The sequence below is a fragment of the Linepithema humile genome, chromosome 1 (assembly GCF_040581485.1).
Source record: "Linepithema humile isolate Giens D197 chromosome 1, Lhum_UNIL_v1.0, whole genome shotgun sequence".
Lineage (NCBI taxonomy): Eukaryota > Metazoa > Arthropoda > Insecta > Hymenoptera > Formicidae > Linepithema > Linepithema humile.
Window position 1 is genome coordinate 26,612,731 of NC_090128.1, and position 20,990 is coordinate 26,633,720.

A 20,990-nucleotide genomic window follows, 5' to 3' on the forward strand; every position below is an offset into this window, starting at 1 on the left:
ATGCCGTCAATCGAACCAAGATAAAGTAAGTCTATCCGTAAAGGAAATGTCGCTTTCGCGAGAGTATTTTCGCGAGTCGAACTATGACCCTGTGTGCTGTCACTGAAACAGATTCACAGGTGACCTGGTCCTTACGGTCCATTCGCTTGATCGAGCTTTCCAGATAACACGTAGGACTATCATAGACTGAATCTGCAGCGAGCGCACACAGACACGCTCTACTAGCGCGGGTTATAGCGTGCCGATGCGAGGAGAAGCAACGCGCACTCATCCACGTACAAACGTCGTTCCTTCTCTGTTCTGAGCTTGCGGGCATTGTTATCGAATATGCCAGGAATGCTGCTGCCGAATATGCCATCAGCCAAATGATCCGTGAAAATTCCGGCTGGCCTGTCCGATTTTACGCGAGCGCGAACGATTTTTCCTTTTTCCCTACATGCTACCGACCAGAGCGAACGGACAGTGCCATCGCCGAAAGAACAAGAGGGGGTGGATAGGGGTGAGGCGGCACCATACGAGCCGGGAATGTCGAGCCATCGATATTAAAACGTTCGCGAATGACAGTAACGTTCGGGGGATGGCGCGCGAATCGCTGTTATTATCCAAAGCTGAAAGATCGGCGATCTCGATAACGAAAATTCATAATGAACGAAGGAATTTTATGAACAGTATTTTATGAACGGTTCAGCTAGATTTCTGGAATTAGATGAGCTAGCTGACCAGCCACATTTTTATGAAACGATGGTAAAAAAAACATTATTCGGCTAACCACATTCATATTTTGTGAAGATAATGAGTAATCTGATCGTCATGCGTTTGAAAGAGTTTCGGATTTAAAAGTTGCCGCGCGATTGAATTTAGTGTCCCTAAATTACCTCGAAAGAGCGCCCGTACTATTTCCGCAATCAATCAATAAGCTTTCGTCGTGCATAATTTAATTGAAACGCGAATATATAATTCCGGCGAAATTATATTATTTAAAGGACTTCTCCGATTTAAATTATTCCAATCCACCGTGCATTTCTTTAAAGCTTCGTTAAAACTTTCCAATTAAAATATCTAAAAAAAATTAAAATGCTTTATACTCTCCGATTAAAATAATTAACATTCTATCCAATGCGATTGATTTCCGCGCGATTTTTCTGAGAATTTTTTCAATGTTGTGCAACGGCAAGACGAACGCGCTTCTAATTGCAGTTTAATGTATCGTATTAACTGGTTTTAATGCTCTGGTACAAAATACACGCCATCTGACTAGCAATAAGGAAACAACGTTATCTTGATGAGTATTAACGATGTGTATAAAATCATTATTCAAATTTAACAGCAGTCATTATGTCGTAAAGTACATATAGCAGCTCCCGTTTCCTCTCGCGGTCTCTCTATCTTCGTGCAATCTACCATCAGTCTGAAATCTACCGTCTTTCTTCCCTCTGTTTCGCAATGACGACAGCTACTACGCGTACGTTAGCTACAACAACGCCGATCGAAAATCTTTTTCCATAGTCTGGCATTAAGAGCGATAACTGGGATAAAGCGCAGTACCGACACATACATTTATAATGCCGTATCTACCTTATCTCGTCGCCTTTGCTTAACGCGAGTAAATGGTAGGGAAAGTCAGGACACATCCGGGTCGATCCCGCGGGACGCCCTCGAGAAGTCAAACTCAATCTGCAAATGGGACAATCCCATTTTCAACGCTTCGATGGCGCTTGATCACTTTCCTTTAAAGCCCCGTCCGTAATGTACCCCGTACATTTCTCTTTATATCAAAATGACGTAAAGCAATGTGTTTCATTTTGTCGTTTATATCATAATAACGCATTCGTTTTCGTCGCATTATCGTTCATGTTTCGAACATAAATATTGGCCCCGCGTGGTAGCACGGACTATATGACGGCATTAATATTTGAATTTCTTTTCATGGAATTTTATAATGTTTGCCTTCATTTTTGCTTATAAAAACCTAAAATTATGGAAAAATGTATTTTTTCCGCAATGCGAGCTGCAGATTTTCATTGCATGATTGAAGTTTCGTTGAGCGTGTAAAATAAATAATAACAATTTGATCGATTCTCCGACGATTCTATCGCAACGTACAACAAGAGAACATTAATATCCGCAACAATTTAAAAACTTTTCTACAAAACCTGTACGGCATCGTCCAGAATGGCGATGAAAATTGTCTGGCCGATCATATTTCAGCGCCGACAGCCCGCACAATTCGCCGCCGACTCGACCGGAAACTATCTCGGGCGAATATTTGTCTCACGGGTCATGTTAAGCGACCCAGCGTTTTTTCGTCGCGCTACACTGACAGAATTCGGCGTTGTCAACGAATCTAAAACTTCGAGTCATGTAGCGAATGTATCGATATCCAGCGCGGCGCTCGGCGGTCGTTAGTGAGAGTTTCGTTCAACTCGCTTCGTGATTTTTCGGAACAACGAGAACTGAAAAGTTCCTCTAACAGCGGCAGCGTTCGATATACAGATATGAAAAATCGAGTCCGCCGTTAACGAATAAAGATATCTGTGTTTTTGTATAATGGTCAGCATTGTTTTAACAAATTTTGTCACGTGCGTGTATGTGTGTGTAAGTTTGATCAATACCCGTTAGTAACTGCTATTGGAGAACAGTCGTAGAAATACGTTTTCCTCTTTTTTTCCGCGGCAATGTCGAAACGTGGCCATCGGGGAAAGGAAGCGGAAATTACATTTTCGGAGACGACTGTGTGCGCGTGTGTGATTATCAGTTACTCTCGGTACAACGTCTTTGAGTCGACGGGAAGGTATTTTCCGTGTCGCGATATGTGATTCTTTTTCTATGAGGCAACACGGTACGACAACTTTCAACACGTAACAACTTCGAGTTTGCAGCACTTGGCTGCAAAGCCTCCTGTCTCGGGAAAGAAAGTTTCGCGGGATGTACGAGTTGGATCCGTCGGTGAGGATATCCAATGTGAAGATTCCTCAGCACTCTACTGCTGCTGAGGAGAGCTCCGTTTCAGTGACACGTGTAGTTGCTTAAATTCCCTGATACCACGTTGGAGATACCGAAGCTGCTTCGAGCGCCGAATATCCCGAGTGATCTTTTAACACTCTCTGTCTCTCTCGGTGTCTCTCTTGCAAAGAAAGACAAACGTGCGTTTAATATGCGACGAGCGAGCGGGAAATGCGCGTTCACACATCGACTTTCGCGGAAGTTGATTGGAAAATTTGAATATATTTGTCGGAGCGGAGAGAATGCGCCGGTAAAGTTTCAAAGGTGAGTCATGCTCGTGTCAATGACGATTTCATGGACGAATCTCCGCGCGATCGTTAACGGAGAATTCGTTTCGGTTGCTCACGATTTCCTGACAGTATGAGGAATAGAGAAAGATAGGAAGCTCCGATATGTCAACGTCGCTGATATTCGATGAATCGGGACTGAAAATCGCGCCCGTGTACATGCACACACACATACACACACACACCGAGGTATCATATGCACATAAATGCATATATATCTACGTCCGCACGGATATATGTGTATTGCGTGCAGCGGTATTGGTTTGCATGTGCGCAACGTGCGCGCGTGTGTGCAGCTAAATATAGGGAGCAACGTTCACACGCTCGACACGGAACGCGGAAGCGGCGAAATAGATTTTCGTTATCGCCACGTTCTCCCCGGTTCGCATACGACAGAATAATATCTCTCTGAGGCAGATCGACTGCTTCAACTTCTCCATGGAAATTCGATATCGCGATACGCCTCTTGCACTGATATTTTAAAGAATGCGAGATATTTTCGCGCGATCATCAGAAGCATCTTAAAAAGAAGTTAGCAGAAGAATTCGGAACGTTAACGAACAACTTTCCGCGAAGAAACACGCGTTCGGGCGCGTTAGCTTAAAACGCGAACTTTCGAAGTTGCGCGACAAAAAAAGGGCTGAAATATAACATCTTCGTCGCAAACAAATGAATAAGGGAATGAGGTCCGCGGCGACCCAGTTATAGCTTAACGACGATTGTTAATGCAAAGGCAAAATTTCTCTACAAAAGACTCTTATCGCATTTATAATCATTTGTCCCACTTTATTTCATCCGAATGAATTTCATTCACTTTAAACTGCGAATCATCCTTGTGTACTCTGAGGTACGAGTATTATACTAATGAAACGATCCGTAAGTAACAGAAATGACACAGAGAAAGAGAAAGAGACTTCTCGGGTTTAAAAAATAGAAACCGTGACATTTAGAAATATTTACGATAAAAGTAATATCCAATAGTAGTAGCAAATGTAACGAGCAGATGTGTACACATCTTTATTGAGAAAGAATATTGTTGACGTATTGATCGTCCAATTTCACAGAAGTTTCTAGAAGTAGCATCTGTTCTCCGCGCAGCCACTCCTTTAAAATACTCATGACGGCATCGGCTTTCAAACTATTCTCCAAGGCGCATCCGGGGCATACGTCTCCACGCCAAAAAGTATTTTGCGCGTGCTGCACGTAAATACAGCGTGTCGCGCGGAATGCATGTTTCGTTTATCAGAAGAATTCCACCGCTCTTGGCTCCGGTGCCAGAAGAACGGACGGCCGGAACTGGAAATATCAGCGCCGTGTAAGACGGAGTAGGCCGCTGCTCAGGGCTGCGCGGTCGCGCGCGCCTTTCCAACCCTCGCAAGATTTATACCACGAAAGTACGTCGTCACGCGAACGCGAGGCTTAAGCCGCGAAACGCGCGGTGCATTTCGGTGGCGCGATACGGGCGCATCCGAGTGCCCGTTCCATCAGACGACGACGAGGACGACGACGACGCGGCGGCGGCGGCGGTGGCGGCGGCGGCGACGGAGGCGCAGTCGTTCGAGCGATACAAACGGGGGGCGAGAAAAAAAACGAGCAAGATACGCCCCGGGGGGAGGAGAGGTCGTGTTACATAAATCACCGAAACGAGAGAGCTACCGGAGGCACGGGGGTTTTCGAATCGTAACAAAGTGGAAGATAGCCAGGCTCGAAGGCTGGAAGAATATGGCTACCATTTTTCCTCGGCTTCGGCTGCTGAAAGCACACGTAACGGCGTAGGACAGTTTATGTCCGCGTGATTCTGGCCCTCCCTCTCGTCCCCGCGATCTCTTCTGCTCCCGCCGCTCCTTCGCACGTCGAAGATTTCGGCTTGTCACGCCTGGGGCCTCCGCGCGTACTCACTTTCTCGTTTTCTCCCCCATTTTCTCTCTCCCTCCTCGTCTCTATATCCCGTTCCCCGCCTCTTACATCGAGCTGCCACCTCATACGCCTCCTTTCCAGTGCCAGTTCTAAAGCGATACGAATGGCCACCAGAGCGCCACATACACGAAAACGAAAAACTTTTTCGTTGCACGTACAACCGGCAACCGTCCACTTTTCCGTCCAGACCTTTATCGATCGTGTCTCTTTGTGCGTGAACGCGCTTTCTCGCACCGTCCCGACTTTGCCTTCTGTATTTTGTACACTGCTTTCTCATTGTCCGCCCTTGCATCGTCATTTCGTCGTCATTGCCACCCACCTCGATCATAATCGCGCAAAGAGCGTGTTAAGAGGGAGAGATAAAAATGTAACTTAATGTAAGCCACGACATTTCGAACTAATGTAAACGAGAATGCATAAATTATAAATTAAATAATAAACTAGACCTTTTATACGTTATTTCAGAAAAGCCTATTGCAAAGGGACAAAATGTCGTGTAGAACTAATTGGCTCGTTAAAAGTATTACGTAGGTATTACGTGGGTACGCGCGGAAATTACGTTTTCACATTTATTTACTATGCACATCCTACTTACCCAGCCGGCGGAATGGATAACAATGACTTTAAAATGTCGCAGCGTCGCTTTCCCGTCGCAACCCTCTCTAATAAAATGTACGATGCAATTTCGTTACGCCGAGAACCCGAGTACGTGTACTTTGAAATGTAGTACTTTAACGCTACGCGCATAACGTTGTATCATATTCCACGAAGTAGCGGCGTGGCGGAGCAATATCTTATCCGAGTCCTTTGCCCTTCACATTAAGGATAGCCTTTCGGCCTCATAATGGAAATCTATCTTTCATCTATAATTATAATCGTGCGTTAGCGTGATGCATTTCGCGTTATCGCGGATGCCGGGTGCGATATCACGTGTATCGCGATAGGCATCAGTTACTTGGACGCGTTACTTGCACTATTACGATTGAAACTAGAGATTCAAGCCTAAGTGAAAATACCACGAGTGTCTTCGTTTCGAGCACTCACCCTTCGTGACATCGAAAAGATTTTATCGCGATGAGAACTTCTAAAGTGATTACCAACGAGAACCGGAGACCCGCAATTGTACAATTGCAATTTATGGTTGCAGCTTATTACGCATTAAGACCGCGTTTTCACGATGCTTCTAACTGGATTAAAACATTTTTTAAATGATAAAAAATACATAAATTTTAATGAAATAAATTTTTCATATAGCATTATTTTCGGTTTGATTAAAATGTATTCGTGCAAAAATTCATACCGTGTACAAATGTGACGATAAAATAGAATAAAATAGCGTTCACAAACAAGTGCATTTTCCAAATTAAAAAGGCATATTTTGTAGCCATTGGGATGCGCGGTGGACAATCTTGTAGACAACATGGCGGACGAATCGCGGCCCTGAAAAATTAACCGGTCTGGGGTGTCGTATCCCTTTTGCGAGCGGGAGAGCGGCGCCTTGCTCTAATACAGATTTATTGCCACCTAAGAGCCGGAGCCAGGCGTTCTAATACAGGTATTATGCTGACGCAGGCACGAGGAATTTACACGAAATTGGAGGTAATTTGTAGGGGTCGAGCGCAACCCCTTCCACCGCTGCCGTCGCCTCCGACCCCCTTTTGGCCGCTACTACCCTATCCCCTATTACATCGTGCCGGACCCGTGTGCGGCCGTGTATCCCGAAACTCTCGAGTAACGACTTGCTCGAAGGACGTAACTCTCTGGAGAGGGCTATCTCTACCTCGAAATATGCAGACGCGTAGGCCGCTTTTTGATTTATGGAATAAATCGTTAATTAAAACGTCACGGTTGATCGGCTGCGTACGGCGGTTTAATTAAAATTTTTTAATTGCTGCGCGCGGCCTACGATAGACGAACGATCTCATCGCCGATGGTCTTCCAAAAAGTGTCTTTCTTTTTTTTTCCTTTTTTTTTTGTTTTTGTCACCAATGTTGTTTTTGGCGGCATCCTAACGAGAGTATCGAAACACGAAACCGGTTATTATCGAAGATTGCGTCACGGTTTTCGGCGGGCACAAAGAGCCTACCGTAAATTGTCGCGTATCGTCGACGAGATCGATCCATTCGACATACAGCTCGCTTCTGCGGTCTACGTGCTCCGGATAGAGAACTCGTTATTAAATGATGGAAGTGTGAAGGTATCGTATTCACTAATCGCCGATAATAATCCTCCAATTTCATCGAGGCGATCAATCTTAATTTTTTTCAACTTCGATCTTAGATTAATTAATGCGTTTTATTTCCACAGCGGTGCATTCTGCACTGCGCGTCTGGCTATTCATAATTATCTCATAATTATTTCACCATTCCTCATATTTCTAAAAACACGGAAATTTTATAATAGAATTTTGCACAGTACGCAAACATTTTATAATTGTTAAAATCATAATTATTAGTAGACAGCGTGGTTTAAGAAAAAAAAACGCCGTCATAAATAAAAAGAAAGTTATGATGTTCTTCATAAAATTAACATGCTATTTGCCGCGTGTGCAAACTAAAAGATTTTCATTCCTCCATATCCTTTCATAATCGCCATTAATTCGTTTCTTGATAAGAGACTTTTACAACCGTGCTTTTGGGGCCGCGTGTTATTTAAATTTTTAATACACCTAAGGCGCGGGGCGCAAACGCTGTACTACCCAGCGATTTTAATCTCGGCGTTGTAATAAGAAATAAAGTGAACCACGTAGCCGGTTCGCTAATGCCATTGCGCGAGGCATTCCTTCGTGTCACGCGATTTACATTGCGAGGTTAAAAGAATTTCGATACTACAGTGTGATGCGGATGGCAATTACCTAATTTAATTCTAACACAACCTGAGACGCGCGATGTACATGTGCTGCATTACATTTTATCTCAAAATCTCTTCCCCAGGGTAAACTACAATTTTATAATTAATTAAAGAGTATAAAAAGTGCAATAAATTATTTGCACAAATTATGATGCGTACTCTAAATTCTTAGACAAACCATCCAAAATGTACATTCCAAATTTAATAGAAATGTGTACTGTTTTTAACAACGGCAAAATGATGAAAAATACGAACAGACAGCAAAGAGAGAGAGAGAGAGAGAGAGAGAGAGAGAGAGAGAGAGAGAGAGAGAGAGAGAGTAATTTAATATCATTATTTCTATATAATATTCTCCACACAGAGTAAAAATTCTAAAAATAAAATTATAAATTTAAATAACGTAACTTGTAATTGTTACGGAAAATGAGAAGTATTCAAATTTTCAGTGAAGAAGATAATACGTTGAGAGAATTACGATTAAGAAGCTGCAATCACGGTAAGTGACATCAAACTGGATGCTTGCAAAAGCCGAATATTCGTTTCCCCGAGATATCAAAACGGTCGCCCCACTTGACGGCAGCTTTGCGATACGATTGTTCTCTCTTACCTGGCATGTTTCGGTCCGAGGCTGGGATCGTACATAGAACTCGCCGAGATGTCTTCATCGGGGATTTCTCCGCTCTCCATGCCCAACGCCGTGGTGCATTGTCCTGGAAACAATTCACGATGGCATTAGGCAGAATTCGATATCAATCTTTATTTCGTTAACGCCGTGTGTTAGAATGAAAATTTCGGATTGAAGATGATGATAATTATAAGGCATTGTTCCGGTAAAGATTTTGCTTTCAACAGCTGAGATCGTGGGATGAACAATTCCACGTATTCACATTTTCATATTTATCTTCATATTTCTGTCGCAATCAAAGATTCTCGATAGTTCTATTCTGGTTTATCTAACAATTTCGTTTTCGACAATTTCGTCCACCGCTAACAGCACTATTGTAGGAATGTGCAATTCTCTCCAACGAAATCCTCGCTGGTCACCGAAATGCCGGTCACCACAAACATGTGACTTCGTATTTCGCTGAACACACACGGGAAGCAATTTAGAATTGTAGCGAGGACATTCGCATCTTCTATTTTCGCGGTCTCTTTTTTACATATACTACGTTAGTGCTGTTTTTACTGCTCGAGATATATATCTAAGATATCGATGGAAACAATGCGACAATGTAAACCATCCGTTAGCTAATATGACAAGTTTGATGTGATCGTTCTTTTCTTGTTTTATTTTTACAAGACAAATCCCGATAGAAAGATATACAAATGAAGCGTCCCTTCGGAACATCTTATCGACATTTTGATTTGACGTTAGATACGAGGATTCCTTCATGCATGCATTCCCTTTTCATTTCGGCGCCCATAAATATACGAACATCGGAAAAGAGATATTTATGTAAAAATAATATATGAACGCTGCCGACGTTCGCGCAGGATGTCAATGAAACGACGCTTTCCGATATCTCTTTTTTTTTCCGCCGTATAAAATGCCTCCGCGACATCGCCGGGAAAAATCGATAGCAGGAATATCAGCCACCAATGGCACCGTCGATGACAATGCCGCGGTATGTATGCGGAACATGATAAATTCTCGAATCCGCAGGAGTCAGCCCGACCAGTACATACCTTGCTGCGCGGCGCGGCGCGGCGCGCGCTACGTCACTACGCTTAAACTACGGTACTGCAGTTACGGGGGAAAGTTTCAAAACTGCAGAATGCAGCGGACGTGGGATTAGCCCAGCCTCCGGAGCTACTACCGGCCCGGCTATGGTCTCCATGAGCCGGCATTACCGCGAGCAAAACTTCGTTTGTGTTTGTAACTGTCCCCTACGTTTCACCTACCGTCCATTATACCGGCGAAACTTCGTCCGGTATGTCGCAGTAAAGCGCGGTTACAATCTGCGTTCGATACGTCTAAAAGATGTCAAGCGCAAAATTGCAGTGTTTCTCACATATTCACGAGTTTTACGGTAGTTAAATCGCAATCTAATAAGTCTCTCGCGATTTCACTCATAATTTTGCTTGCGTTTCTCAATTTTTGCTAACTAGGTTGCACGATAATCGACAGAAATATACAGATGAAAATACACGCGATCGATCAACACATAAAAAATTTCAACTATTCTGCGACAATCGAGATAATCTGCTCGTGGTAAACATTTTCGATCGTGTGGATGGTGATTTAAGCATTTATATCTGTTCTCCGTGTAACACGTAGTTGCGAGTACGAGCGATACAGAAATAAATTTACAGTTGTGAAGGGAATGCAAGAATTCGTTATTGCAGAAATGTGTGATAAAATGGCTGCTAGAGATTAAGAATATAAATATTGCAAAACTAAATTTCGCAGACTGCAGAAAAATAGTTTCTCCGTCGAGAACGATTAATATATCGCAAAATGGTTGGCAATGGTATATGACTCATTTAACGAGGTCCATTTAGCACAAGTTTCTGCCATCGTGTTTGCTGTTTTATTAAAAAATTTTACAAATGAAAGTTATGACTTTTTTAGTGCGCTACAAACCGGGTCCTTTGCATTCTTTCATAAAAGTCCACGTCCTTTTCGCTTATTATTAGACTTTATTACATTTTCTTTATACCGCTTTCTACTTGATCCGGGGATGAGAATACGTCTCTTTATCATTGCTTAACAATCATGAAACAATTATTATATACACATAGTGCGCGAAATTATCACTAATATTGCGAGACATCAGTCTAATTATTAATATATTTCATATTACATCGCGCCTTTGATGTTATGGATATAACAGGTTTATGAAAATAGGAGAAACACTGATCAGGACGTATGCAAAATATAGTAATCAAAGTGGTGACATACTCTAATAGACTTTAAAAGTGAAGCCGAGAAAATTGCGTTATGTTTCCGCAGCGCGTGCATGAAATTATTGTCTAATAAACGTTGTAGTACTCATCCCCGAGCTGCACAACTTCGATCGCATATTTGCAGCCTAGTATTCGCCTTTATGCTGCATAATGCGACATAGTGCGAATGAGATGAACTGTGCTGTAATTATCGAACTAACCTGGCGAGCCGCACCGCTTGTGCACCCGAGGTTTGGCACTCGAAAATTATGCGAACAAGATACTCGTGGTTAGTCAACTATTGCGTTTGTCTTCTCGACAAAATAGATATATGAAACACGAGTATATATATATGAAGAATACCAAGGCATTCTTAGATATATTCGATCGTTTCCTCTTCTCTCTCTCTCTATTTGCAATATCTAAATATTAATTGTATTTAAAATACTTCTCGTGGCAATTTATGATATGTATTTTAAAATTGTGCGTTTATATAATACTTTGGTGCACAAGAGTGCATAGTGTATCGTGTGCATTGAATATCCAATGTATACGACGATAACGGCTATGAACTCGAGCTTTAGTGTCATGTCCCAAAGCAATAAGTCAAGCTGACATATTGGGATATTCTAGACTCGATGTGTTTTCACGCAACATGCAGGATAATGAACGATTCCAATGATTTGTGACATGATTGACAGTCCGATTTGCCAAGAGCTTAAACGTATTCAAATACGATAATTAATAATTAATATTTATGACAGCATTAATTACTTCTATTTGGAATATCAATTATTAGCATGATATATAGATGTTAAAGAAATACATAATTCTGAATACGGAAGAATTATGAAACCATAAATACAAAATCTAATAATAATTTAGTAATATTTTAATAAAGATTATTTGGAAAATATATTAAAGATTTTTTTTTACAAATTTATAACAACTTTTCGCAACGTTTTTTCTGTATACATTAAAATTTGTATCTCCAAGTTATTCTTATTCCGTGAATAGTACATAAAAAGAATTTAATCAATACGAGCAAATGTAAGCTAACGTGTTCTCTTTTTACGGATATCTCCATTTACGCAGCATTTTCTTGCACGCAACAATTAATTTGCATAAAAATATATCGGATGAGCGGTAAACAACGCCTGGCGAGAGTCAGAACCGCGCGGTACACCAGAACGAATCGGCACAATGCGCACAACTCGCTCGCTCGTCTGCATCTGAGCAGCTATTAGATAGTATTGTTAATTCATCGTGCGGCTGACATTTCATTTACGAGGGTACAATGCCTCGGTGAGGCCAGGTGTGTAGGCGGTACGGCATTATTGCGCACACGCTCCAGTGCCAAGAGAAGAAAAAAAATTAATACGCACGGCATCCTCGCGGCAGATATCATGCTTTTTCCGCTCGTATAAAAAGATCTGGAATTGTTTGTGCATGTATTTCTTTATTAGCACTATATCTTTAATTATTGCTATAATCTTTTAATAGTTAGCGTAAAGAAAAATTAACTCTTAAAAATCTGTTTCTTTTATTTAATGCATCGCAATAAAGAAAATGTAAATTCTAAAATTCTAGGCCTATCAAATGTTATGATAAAGGATTCTAAAGCATAAAGAAAATGAGTAAAATGTAAATTTTAACATTTTAGACTATTTCCTTGTTTAAAATATAAAATTTCAACGAGAGATTTTATCAGAAACATTTTTGAAATTTTAATTTTAAATATTTTTTTAATAATCTCTCATCTTTTTTATTGAAATCTTATATTTTATACAAAAAAATAGGCCAGAATGTTAAAATATACATTTTACTCATTTTTTTATGCTTTAGAATCTTCTATCATAATATTTGGTAGGCCTAGAATTTTAGAATTTGTACTTTCTTTATTGCAATGCATTAAATAAAAAAATAATGAAACTCAAGGATAACAATTGAATAATTTTCCGATGATCAGTGAATTGATGATATTGTAATTAATTTATAAATGTATTGTCTGCAAGAGAGTTTATTATAAAATAACTTTCTCCGTAACATCCCTTTATATAGTTCGCTACTTTTTAGACATATTTACAAGCATTACATGTTCACAACAATAATCTAATTTTAACTAAATTTAAATTAGAATAATTTGAAAAATCATAATGCACGAAATTATAAATCTTGAATATTTATATGAAAAAAAAATTTTCTTTGTTCTTTTAAAGTATTTCTTATATAAAAAAACTTTGTTTCCGAAGAATTATAAATACGCGAGACGCACGTTCGTACTTGCCTCGGAGAGGCATTTTTGTTCTCGGAAACTTGCGATCTCCGCGGGACGCCTCGTATGAGATTTTCAATCGTCGAATGCAACCTTTTGACTTCGCACAACGACAGTGCGCTCTGGGACAATGAAAAAGATTGTGAGAGAGTGACGGAAGTTGGAAAGGGTCAAAGGAGTGCCGGGCACTTTTCGGAAGTCATAAAACTTAGATATGACGCGTCTGCGAGTTTCGATTCGACTTACCTAGATCCGAGCAGCGACAACGCGGCAGGGACAATAGGACGAAGATGGCGATCAGAAGTCCTCGAAGTGGAGTTGAATCGGCGCTGGGATCGAGGACTGGCATGTTACTGGTGACCTGGGCCGTCGGCACGCCGATAACTTGCTCCTCCTCATCACTAACTATCCACTGTCCTGACCGCATCGGTCATCAAGCACGTTCCTGGCATCGTGATGGTCGCAAGGTGGTTACAGCTCGCCTCGGTGTCCTGAACACAGAGCAATCCGTGTTAATCATCCACAGACACCTCGGAAATGCCATCGAGTATGTTGCAATGTGAACAAAAATGTTTAGAGATTCGAGTCAAAAAATAACTGACATCTTAAGTGCTATTTTTTTTTTCCCGCTCATACGTTCGTTTAATGCGATCGCAGCGCCTGTTGTCCCGTCTCATTGATAAGTTTATCTTTCGGTTCGAGCAACGACCATGAAAATAGTGTCGGCTGTTATCGTGGAAATGTATTGTAGCCGGGACGCCGGGATGAAATTAATTGTCATAGTAAATTTACCGGCAGAAAATAAAGGGAAGTAACGAGCTCTTACCGTTAAAGTGATAGAGTGAATATTTATATGTAATTCTCGAAACATTTTTTCAGCCCAATAATAAAACAAGTAATTCTCCGGTTAAATAAAAGAATTCAGAAAATATTACATACGCGATAACATCTTTCATAGGTCATGCTTAATTTAAATGGCGAATTACGCAATCCAACATTCGGCCGACAAGCATAAAAACATATGCACTCTATGTATGCAACATGCGATTCATATTCCCGTCAACAAATCTAAACCGTTCTTTCCTTTTTTTTTATGTAAGCTGATTGTTCCTGGCACATACAGTAACGGTCGTATTTATGCAAAATATCATCGCTAGAACTTGCATTTGTCGTGCAAAGCGGAACTCTTATCGCGCCGGCACGGTGGCATAGGCATTTGTTATCATTTTTGCAAATAGCGCTCTCCACCCGCCCTTCTCGTTCGTCTTCATTTTACGCCGAGCACAATCTGCGCGATAAGAGGTCTATTTCGCACGACAAATCGGGTCCCCTAAATATTGCTCTCGTGAAATAAAATTGCTTACAATCGTCCAAGTGGCACTTACTTAAAAAGCGGCCGCTCTGAGATTAGTCGTGTCGTCCGCGCATCGCGATATCAATGAATAATCCGTGTCACTCGCACGCGGATTATGCACGGGCTGTACGAGAACGTCGTCGACGAATAGTGGAAACATTACTATGCCACGGGGCATGAAATTTTAATCGCACCGGGCTATTAGTAAACGCGATCGTTTTCAGGGAGGAGGTCGAGAGTGGCGGCGGCGGCGTCTACATTGCTGCAGCTGCAATTGTATCGCGCGCATATGCATCGCACACGGGATACGGTATAAGTACGCGCGTTCCATATGTTGCAACTGCAACCACCGCACGGATTTCGCGTCACGCCTCATGCATTATTTACACCTCGCCGGAGGTGAAATTATTTTTCCCCAGCGTTAGTATTATTAATTTTAGGCATTCGTCCATTGCGAAACTCCGAATCTGGGAATAACTGCCGGGTACGTTCGAATGCAGTTACGCGGTGCAGTGTGACACAAACATTCTCAATCATCGAGATAATTCCTCCACACAAGTGCGCGATGTATATTCGAAGTTGTTAGTTTCTTTCATATTATTCCATAAGTTAAGTTGCATTTCTAAGCTAATCTCTCCTTAATTCACCAAAATCTTCGACATTGCACTGTCTGATGCATCATTTAACTCTTGATTTAAAAACAGCTACTGTACTTGTTTAGTGTAGTTGCAGTTGTGTCGCGTATTTTTGTTATTTTATTCTTTTATACATTCTACTTCTTCTTCATAAATCCCTGCATATTTCTTAGAAACTACGCTCGTATCACCAAGTTATTTTGCGCGCGACATTTACATTATTTGGAATTTATTATCTCAATGATACTGTAATATTCTATATACAATTGTGTAATACTGTTAGAAAGATTAGAACATTTATATCATACAAAGAAGAAACTGAATGTTTCATAATTAAGAATCAAGTGCAACAGTTGCTTTAAGTATAGACAATTAGAAGCTTAAAGTGGCTGCCTTTCAATTATTTTTCGTCGTGAACATTCTCATTTCTGCTTATAATTAAATTCTACTATACATGCATGTTTCTCTGTGCAAACGATCAATATATACATCCACACAATGTTCTACACAGAACATTGTGTGGATGTATATATTGATCGTTTGCACAGAGAAACATGCATGTATAGTAGAATTTAATTATAAGCAGAAATGAGAATGTTCACGACGAAAAATAATTGAAAGGCAGCCACTTTAAGCTTCTAATTGTCTATACTTAAAGCAACTGTTGCACTTGATTCTTAATTATGAAACATTCAGTTTCTTCTTTGTATGATATAAATGTTCTAATCTTTCTAACAGTATTACACAATTGTATATAGAATATTACAGTATCATTGAGATAATAAATTCCAAATAATAAATTAAAAATAAATAATCTAACTGTATCACGCTGCTATTAAAAAATCGCTTTGCTGATATATTTATTACGATATCGCATTATAAGTAATATACACATTTCTCTTCCGTCAAGATTCTATATGCTTTTCGTGCCGCGTCTAAGATATAAGCGCAGAATACAAACAAGGCCCTAAAGCCGTCAGAAACAAGTGTTGCGCTCGGTATTGAAGTTGTAAGATACAGCAATACGTATGTACCAAAACCTATAATGGAACTCCAGATAGGTTGCTTTGAATACTCGATGGAGCTCGAGAATGGAAAGCTATCGGGTACGTTGCAGCTTTCAGCAAGCAAAACTCAGCGTGTACGCGTATTACACGAAACGGGCGAAGCTCCGGCTGAAGTTACACGAGTAACAAGCAAGATAATGGAAGCGTGCTTTAAACCCAGGAAGGGTGGCTCAATGCTGAAAAACGAGTAGCCTCTCGGCACGTGGGATCGTTAATGCTCCTCGTGTGCAATACTTTTTTTCACGATAGAGTACATCTCTGGTCATTGGATTTTTGTCGACCACCCACTGCCGAAGAGGCACGCCTCGCCTCACTAATTATTTATAATTATCGATCGTTAACGAGCATTGTCCAGAAGAGAGATCGCGTTACGTAGATTCCGAGGCCACGGCGTCGCGATAACATCCGCTGAGCACCTGCGCCCGTGGGACTATTACACCACGGTCGCATGATTTTGCAAAATTCGTCTAAAGGGAGAAATAAAGAAAATGAGATAGGCACAGCGCATTCACGGCCGATCGTGTCTGTGACGCAGGTAAGATGGAAAATTCCCGGTGTAACATGTTACGGCGAATGTTATGATGAGACGGAGATTTATTCACGGCGGAAAGTTATATCCGGTACTAAAGTTTCGTCTCGGCTTATATCTGGTAATATACATGACGTGACCTATATAGCGATATCGCGTCAATAATTTACATTTCAAGTTTCTCCTTAATATGCAGACTGGGTTAAAGATAGAACAAGCATCTTTTTTTTTTGGGACATGCTTTTTTTTCTACCGAACGACACATAAACCGCATTGCAAATCTCACTTTGCAAATCAATTTCACTTTGCAAATTATTACGAGTGTGATACTAAAATTTTACGTTTTTATCGCAAGCATTTCATCGTTAAATCGCGCTATAGCAAAACAAAATATTGTTGGGAGCATTTTGGGCGTACATCTCGCTTTGCATAATCAGAGCGCGATTCGCTACAAAACATGTGGAATCGGTTAACAGATAAATATTCAAAAGCAATTACTCGGTTAAAATGGCAGCTTGATTACCTGTTTACATTAAGCGCGGGCGATAAATGTTTCACGGTTGCGGCGGTTAAAGCCCTAAAAATCCCTACTTCATAGGTCACTACCTTGGTCCCTTTTCTTGTCGAGCCACAGTGGTTGAAGGAAGGAACAAGCGGGAGATTGCGAGGGCTTGGTATCTGTGAAGTGGATCAAGGAGGAGAGAGCGACCGGTCTTTTGTGTGCATTCGATAGCCCGTGCAAAACAAACAAGCCTACGAGACACAAAACAGGATCCACGACGCAGAAGCGAGTCCCGCTTGTCCAATGGACGTTCCTCCTTTTCTTCACGGAATACCGAGCACCGTCATTACCCCGTATATATATATATATATATATATATATATACGTATAGCTCGACGCTCCTCTCCTTCACAGAGTGAAAGAGAGAGCCGGTGGTTGCGGGGGGAGATACGGAGGGTGAGACGGGGTAAACAGTAGGATTTTGCGATGCAAATTTCATTCCGCTCTCTTCCCTCCGGCTGCCGCTGCCGCTCCCGACCTTCCTAGTCAGCCCTTTCCACCTATCTCCTCTTTCTTTTATTTCCTACTTCCAGTTTTCTTTATCTACGACCGCCTTGCCCCTCTTTTTAAAAATCATCTCGCGGGAGTTCTCTCCCGTGTCGTCGGGCGCGGAATTATCGCGATCGCCTCGCTCGGGCGGACACGCTTTTTCGTGGTTCGTCGCGATTTTCACGAGGGAGAAAGCTTGGCGAGCCGACGTCGGCCTAGAGGACTTGTCGTGCGGATGCGACGGTTAGAGCCGGGGGAGAGAGAGCTGACAGCGCTGAAAGAAACGGGAGGTGGAGAAGCGCCGGCGGAATTAATTAATTCTGACAGCCTGCTATCCGCCCGTCCCTTTGAACGACAACACACCGTCATGTCCGTCTTTGACGAAGGAAGACTTCCTCGTCGCATTTCTAGGAGGGCCGCGCCGGCTCGATGCGCCACTTTCAGCTGAACAATCGTCGATTCAATAAAAATAAGTAGAAATGACGGGCTGGAAAAACGTCTCTTTAGAGTCGGAGCTAAAGCTTCGATGGCAAACGCGAATAGAGCGATTCCGCTCGAAAGCAAAGTTTTCAACTCCTCGTAGCTGTATGATTACTTACTGCAAAGTAATTCATCAATTTCAGAATGTGCTTTTCACGAGAAGCTTCATTGACTGACGTATCGATGTATCATTCTTTCGTAACGCAGCGATGTTTTTTTATGACCTTTACTCGGACATAGTTCGAAACTAATCTTAAAGTAACATTTTTTGTTCATTTTCCATACCGATATCGATCGATATTTTTCTTATCGTTATTCTCATGTATATTTGTAAATTTTCCAGCCCGTGCTTTCATAAAAGTTACGTAACTGAAAGGTAGTTAATAAATTTTTTTAAACTTTTTACAAACAACAATGTGTATAAAGGAAGAAAATTATTTTATCAAAATACAACATGTGTGTGTTTGTGTTTGTGTGTGTGTGTGTGTGTGTGTTTATATCCACGCTTGAGAAAATTGCTTCGGTTTTTCCCGTAAACGGCTCATTATTCATCCTGTGGTAGAGTTTGTTTATCATAACAGGTAGCAAGACGAATTAATGTAATCCTCGTTAACGACCGCAGAAACGACGCCAGACATTAAACTCATTGCTCTTAGGGGTCGCGGCTAATCCAGTATGGATTACCCGCGAGAGAAAAAGGGCGGAAAAGGAACACCGGACGCGCTCTTCTCGGGGGAGAAGAAAGCGTACGGAAAAGAAAAAGTATATGAAATTTAAAAGTCCGCCGAGTCGCTCGTCGTTAAGCAAGGGTTTAGCAATTCTTCGGAGAAGATAAAAAGTGTATATAGGTGACTGTTCTTTCTCTCTTCCCCCTTTCTCCCTTCCTCTTCTGTATGCGATGGGCAAACGTACACCCGGTATGCTTACTTCACTCCACAGAATCCAGCTCAATTCGCAGAGTTCCGTCGATAATGCAAGCATCGTTGCTCGTCTCGATGGAGACGATTCAGGTGAGGCTTCGCTTGGAATTATTCGGTTTGTACCAATTTCGAGCCCATCTCGTCTTCCCTCCGCATTCTCCTCTATCTACTACCACTTGCGCCGCTACCGCTTCTACTTCTATTCCCCCTACCTCGCCGCTGATCCAGTTCCTACGTAGTCGAACAATCGCACCGTCTCCTTAGAGGAACCGAAGGATTTGGGAAAACATGATTATCGGATCGAACAGCGCCACTTTGCTACCGGTAGAAAATCTCACGGGAACCTAAAGGCTGACGTTTACACCTCAAAGAGAAAACTAAGGAGATTCCTTCTCGCAGCGGAAAAATCCGATTTAAAATTTCGATCTGCGTTTAACCACATGCGTGGAGCTATATCGAGAATTAGAGATCACTGATTAGTACGTGCGCAACGTATGCTTGAAGCTGTGCAAAAATAATAAAGAGATGCAAGCACACCGTGAAATAAACGAGAACGAAAACCTGTACAAAACATAATATTATATGCGGATATGTAAACATCAGTATTTTACATTTAAAGTAATGTAACGATGTATACATGCTAATTTTTTTTTTTTTTTATTGCATTGCATCGTATCAAGAGAATATCGTGTTTTTAATATGTTAGCATTTGCGATACGACCAGAGAAGTTGAAACTGTCTTCACTGTCAAGTTAAGTACACCACTTATCGCCACTTGTCGTGCCTCTTGGCGAAACTATGAAGCTTTCGAGGGCTTTCTACTCAAGGAAGAATTTTGCATGCAGCGGCATAGCCGATATCGAGCACGCCATTCTAGTAAAACTTGCTTTTCGTTTCAGATTTCGTTGTCCCAAAGAGGAGCGGTATTAGGTATTAGAAATTTTTATAGAGTCAAACACAAATTTGTGACGGTTGAAAAAACAAAGATGACGACAAAATAATATAATAAGTCGCAAAAAGTCAACCATCATAAATATGTAGCAATTTTCGAGCACATTGTATGCCAAAACTCATTTATATATAATTTCAGTAGATGTGAAATACGCGAATAAAATACGTCTCTCGATATATAAACTATAAATATAATGCGCGCTTAAATATTTTCATAAAATTTAATAAAAAAGTGAGTCAAGAGTTTAGATTATGAAAATACGAGAACGAGATATAACGGTTTAAATTGCAGTTTAATCAGAAATATACTTAACTGGTCGAAATAAAAAACAAATCTTACAATTAATATTTTTATGTAACGAAAAATCATATGCCGCTGAATCATAAAAGAAACAAGTATCTCTTTGGAGTAGACATTTACGTTAACGTTTCACGATGCGTTATATTTTGATGCAATCTTTTCCAACACAGAATGGTTACCCTTCAAAGCAACTATTTTATGTTTATCATCTAATTGTAAGACGGACATTGCTTTTCCTTCAGAGGTGCTTTTTGCTGCAATTACGTTTGCAGACAGTTTAACTCACATTTTTTTCCGCTCAAGATAAAACTGTGTCTGAATGTATTTCAACCGAAAAAAAAATGTTAATTATTTCATAAAGCAATAATAAAAAATTGTCATGCAAAAAGTGTTTCTTTCAAATCTGAAATTGAAAGAATTGAACGAATGGTATAGAAACCGTAATAAGAACTCGACAAAATCGTATCGAAAATCTGTTGATGAA

The 20,990-nt window shown here is 41.0% G+C and overlaps 1 protein-coding gene across 1 annotated transcript in view; it reads right to left on the minus strand.

Annotated features, from left to right (window-relative positions):
* The window catches only part of Ddr (discoidin domain-containing receptor 2), a 198,787-nt gene that overhangs the window by 66,931 nt on the left and 110,866 nt on the right, over positions 1-20,990 (minus strand). The window contains exons 4-5 of the mRNA XM_067348003.1: positions 13,465-13,709; positions 8,665-8,767 (exon numbers count right to left, since the gene is read on the minus strand). Coding sequence (XP_067204104.1) covers positions 8,665-8,767; positions 13,465-13,645 — 284 coding nt within the window. The 5' untranslated portion in view covers positions 13,646-13,709. The remainder of the gene's footprint in view (positions 1-8,664; positions 8,768-13,464; positions 13,710-20,990) is intronic.